Raw genomic sequence first — 5,427 nt, 5'->3', positions numbered from 1 at the left:
ACTAATATCGATATATTTTTGTCAAATTTTTATGATATCTTCAAACATATATTTTATTCAAAAATAAAAACATCATCGCTTTCTCAAAATCACATAAAGTCATATTATAACATCACCTGATATAAAGAATAAAATGAAATATTTAAATCATGATGTATCTCGCTGCATTGCGCGAGTACGCTTCTAGTTATTAATAATGTATGGTCGAAATTGAATCTCATGACTTTTACAAACAACTGAGTTCTCTTTTAAATTAGCCCCTACTAACAATATACTATTTGTAACATTTTTATTCATAGCAATATATATATATATATATATATGTGAGCGTTCAAATAAAAATCATTCAACTTGTACAAACCGTGAAAACCTCATTCAACCAATCATAATTTTTTTTTTGTTTTTTTTTTTGTAATTATGAGAGGTTGATTAACCATTTTTATTGTGAAGGGTGTTAATCATGGATATTATCATCTTTATTATTTTAATTTTAGAGAAATACATGAACCAGTTTCATTAAAATTTCATTAAATATTATATGAAACAATTTCATAACCATATATGAAACAAATTCATCAAAAAAAGTATTATATGAAACAATTTCATAACCATATATGAAACAAATTCATCAAAAAAAATATTATATGAAACAATTTTACAAGATTAAACAATTTTATGAAAAAATTTCATAAGATTAAACAATGAAATCGACGTATGAGAGTGGTTTGTACGGTTTGTACAAATGAGGGTGGTTTTCATTTGATCGTTCATATAATATATATATATATATATATATAGAGAGAGAGAGAGAGAGTTGGGTTCCGCTCAGAAGAGATCTTCACCCTTAGGTCAATTTCTTTTTAAAGTGCAATTAATTGGTGGACATAAGATTAAAAGTGATCAATGGTTTCGATCTCTTCTTACGATTCTCATAATAACTTTCATTCTCACACGATTATTCGTGTATATACACACACATAAGATTAGTTGTCTGTTTACCTATTAATAGTTTCATTAAGATGCAACTTTTGAATTGTTAAGAGGTGAATCTTGTTTGGCAAAACAAAAGTCTGCCTCTTAATGATTCTAAAACCCTCTGAATAGTTTTGTATCATGAGCCTCCCTTAACCATTCAGCGTCCTAATTTCACTGTAAACAATAACCAAACAATTATATTTTGTTTTACATATATAATGGGAGCCTCTTAATCATTCCGACCACTTAATCATTCTGCACAAAACCATTCAACAACTACCAAACAACCCCTAAAATTGCTCAAGGGTTTTGATCTTTTCTTACGAAAAATTTCCTTCTCACACGATCCTTCATGTGTGTGTATATATGTGTGTGTGTGTATTTGTGTATATGTATGTATGTGTGTGTGTATATATATATATATATATATATACTAGTTGTGTACCCGCGCAATACAGTGGAAGCCGTGAATTTTACCGATTTTGAAGTTTCACTGGTTTTATTAAAGAATATTTAACGATGATATAAGTTACATTTGATCTTTACATATTAATACAATTTGAATAAATAAGAGCTATAGTTCCAATTACAGTCTATCGATGGAAAAAATTGTATGACAGTTTAAAATCCAATATATTTAAAATCCAATATATTTAAAATCCAACACATTTACATGACTCCACAAATGTGTTCGATTTACACCAAGAGCAAAGATTCAAAAGATGAGAACGAGACCAAAAATTTTAAAACAATTGAATGAGAGATAAATGAATGACTCGTGATGAATATTATTTTGAATCTCACATTGGGGGATATGGAGAAGACATAGAGGTATGAGAGGGTGAAAACATGAGTGAAATGTGTCAAAAGTATCTTGGGAACATGAAAATAAAAAGTAATAATGTGCATTGATAACTTGTACTATATGTTATTTTAATTGTAGATTAAAAGATTTTAAGACTAAATGCATAAACTAATAATACTTAATGCATTATGAATTGTTTTTAAGATTTTGTGCATAAATGTATAACACTTTGTGCATTAAAAGTTGTTTTTAAGACTTTTAACAAATCTGGTTTATAAGGTAGTATAGATATTTATTACTCCAAATTATGGTATAGAAATGATAATAATTAAAGGTTAGGGGGTAGGTAGAGCCTAGATGTGCATTTTAGATGAGAAGTTGATGTTGGGACTGATTGGTATTAACGCAAATTAATCTCTTGGAAACGTACGTTCAGACGTCAATCGGAGCATCTCCCAATTTTATGTATTACGAAGAGTCAAAAATAAATAGACAAGCGCTTCATCTTAATTCATTAATTAATAATTATTAATTAATTAATTACCCTGGCCTCAATCCATTATTATTATTATTATTATTATTATTATTATTATTATAAATATGCAACCACATTCATTCATCTTCTCTCAATTCATCTACTATTTTTCGCAATGGCYCTGATAGAAACCAAGACAATAACCTGCTCCTCATCTTATGGCGATGATGACTATTCTTCTGTGTTTGACGAGGGTGGCTCCGGCATCCTCGACCACCACCATCCGCCCCTTGTATCTACATACAACGACCGTATCCGCCCATTACTCAACTGTGTTGACAAGCTCCGTCATCTTGGAGTCATGCAAGAGGGAATCCAGCTTCCGACGATCGTTGTCGTCGGTGATCAATCTTCTGGGAAGTCAAGTGTTCTTGAATCACTCGCTGGAATCAGCCTGCCTCGTGCTCAAGGTATTTGCACCAGGGTGCCGCTCATCATGAGGCTTCAGCACCACCCTGATCCTCATCCGCAACTCCACTTGGAGTACCATAAAAAAATGGTCCATACGGACGAAGCTCACATCGAAGATGATATCAKTGMTGCAACCRATGAGATTGCTGGCAATGGAAAAGGAATCTCRCATACTCCATTGACTCTGGTTGTTAAGAAGAAAGGTGTTCCGGATCTTACAATGGTTGATTTGCCCGGAATAACCAGAGTTCCGGTACACGGGCAACCAGAGGATATCTACGAACAAGTTTCAGCCATCATCACCGAATACATTACGCCGGAGGAAAGTATTATTTTGAATGTTCTTTCTGCATCTGTTGATTTCTCGACCTGTGAWTCGATACGAATGTCTCAACGAGTGGATAARACCGGYGAAAGAACACTTGCCGTTGTGACGAAAGCCGATAAGAATCCTGAAGGTCTTTTGGAAAAGGTTACCGGAAATGATGTCAACATTGGTCTCGGCTACATTTGTGTGAGGAATAGAGTCGGGMAAGAGACTTATGAAGAAGCTMGGWTCAAAGAAGCGAAGCTSTTTGAGAGTCATCCWTATCTTTCGCTGGTTGATAAGTCCATGGTYGGAATACCTGTYTTGGCWGRAAAGTTGGTGRAGATTCAGTCGRCGATCATCTSCAAGTGTCTCCCGGACATTGTTGTAAAKATCARTGACAAACTTGCAGGTTATGTTGGTCAACTGAACAAGTTACCAAGGAAGATGACGTCTGTTGCAGAAGCTATGACGGCTTTCATGAGGATTGTTAGTTCTGTGAAAGAATCCTTGAAGAAAGTTCTCATGAGAGGAGAGTTTGATGAGTACCAAGATGTTAAATCGATGCATTGCACGGCCCGGCTATCAGAAATGTTGAGTGATTACTGTGCCATACTGCATACCACGGCGGACATTAAATACGGTGAGCACTTTCTGATCGAAGAAATTAAGGGCTTGGAAGAAGCCAAAGGGATTGGACTTCCAAATTTTCTCCCACGACCTGCATTTCTCGCAGTTTTAAATAAAAAGGTAAACGAGATTTCATCGTTGCCCATTGAATTTGTTGAAAAATTGTGGCGTTACATGGAGCAAGTGCTCATAAATGTCATGATTTTCCATTTGGAGAATTATCCGATGCTTCAATCATCAATGAGAAGAGCTGCGCATAATCTGATTGTGAAGATGAAGGATGCTTCTGTTAACAGAGTGATGGAGCTAGTTGAGATGGAAAGACTTACAGATTACACTTGTGATCCACAATATATAGAGATCTGGAACAAGTTGATAGCTCATGAAAACTCTTTCATGGAGCTCGTTATCGATCATTCGAAGCCGGTGAAAATCAAAATCGAATGGCTGAATGAGGTTGAGGTCGGGCATCTGAGATTGTATGGTGCTGATGTGGTAAGACAAGCTTTTGATATGAAGATGAGGATGATTGCGTATTGGAAGATTGTGTTGAAAAGAATGGTGGATTGTATGGCGCTGCATGTGCTTTATAGCATTCACAATCTGGTGAATCGGGACATCGAGACGGAGATTGTGTCTGAGCTGATGGCGCCACATGGTGGTGGGATCGAGCGGATGCTGGAGGAATCGCCGGCTTTGGCCGGAAAACGGGAGAAGCTGAATAGAAGTATTAAGTTGCTGAGGGAATCTAAAGAAGTTGTTGGAAATGTGATGGATCAGATCGCTGCATATGGTGATTAGATGACTTTACTTTTCTCTATTTTGTTATTGATTATGTTTGCGTGGTTAGGTTTTGATGTTTTTGGATTTATGCACAAACGCACGCCTTTACGGTTTTTTCTGTTAACCATTATGTCATCAGCTCTTAGCTGCTGCTATTTATTCTGCAAAGAATCTATGCTTTTGGCCTTCACCAGAAAGATGTGAGCTTAATTATATTTACTGTATATAAGATTTGGGGTCGTAACGGGTCAGGTTGGGTTCGGATTCAATTTTTTTATTAAACAAGAAGAAAATTTCAACCCAACCCATCTAATTAAATGAGTTGATTTTTCAACCCAATCCAACCTGTTGGGTTAATGGGCGGATTGACATGTTTCTTAACCCAATCTGTTAAATAAATGGGTTGAATCTTGATTGACCTATTTAATTTTAAAATTTTAAATAAAAAAATAACTAGAGTATTTAACTCTTTTGAATAAAACATAATACAACCACAAATACAATCAAATTGTTCAAAGTATGAATAAAACACAACTACGACAAATATGTGTTCAAATTAAGTTTAAAAAATCTAAATTCTAAGTAACTCGATTTCCACTTTCATCAACCCCAATTTCACTCTTGTACCTAAAAGTCCTAAGACCTAGATTCCTAAGACCATTAGTCCATCAACAAGTGTAATCCATGCATACAAAACAACTTATGTGTAGCTTGTATAATTATTTTAATGAAGATGAATGATAGCAAATATCTCTGAGGTATAGGTACAGTGATAGAAATAGATAGCCACACCACACAAATAACAAATTCAAACTTGAAAGAAATCACTAAAGTTCGATAGTTATAAAGTAACAAATAATCAAAGAGAAGCATGAAATTCATATGATCTATACGAAGTTAACAACAAAATACTAAACAAACATGATCATAAAGAACTTACTTTGATATCGTTCAACAACGCTTCAAGCCCTCAACGTCAAA

The 5,427-nt window shown here is 34.6% G+C and overlaps 1 protein-coding gene across 1 annotated transcript; it reads left to right on the top strand.

Annotated features, from left to right (window-relative positions):
• Positions 1-2,430: 2,430 nt before the first annotated feature.
• On the top strand, positions 2,431-4,464 carry LOC112509864 (dynamin-related protein 4C-like). The gene has a single exon (XM_025115095.1). It carries the CDS (start codon positions 2,431-2,433, stop codon positions 4,462-4,464), a length of 2,034 nt encoding a protein of 677 aa, XP_024970863.1.
• The last annotated feature ends 963 nt before the right edge of the window (positions 4,465-5,427 follow it).

The sequence above is a fragment of the Cynara cardunculus genome (assembly GCF_001531365.2).
Source record: "Cynara cardunculus var. scolymus isolate 2C chromosome LG 1, CcrdV1, whole genome shotgun sequence".
NCBI classification, from domain to species: Eukaryota; Viridiplantae; Streptophyta; class Magnoliopsida; order Asterales; family Asteraceae; genus Cynara; species Cynara cardunculus.
The sequence above is the reverse complement of the archived record's forward strand: the minus strand, read 5'-3'. Positions and strand labels throughout refer to the sequence as shown.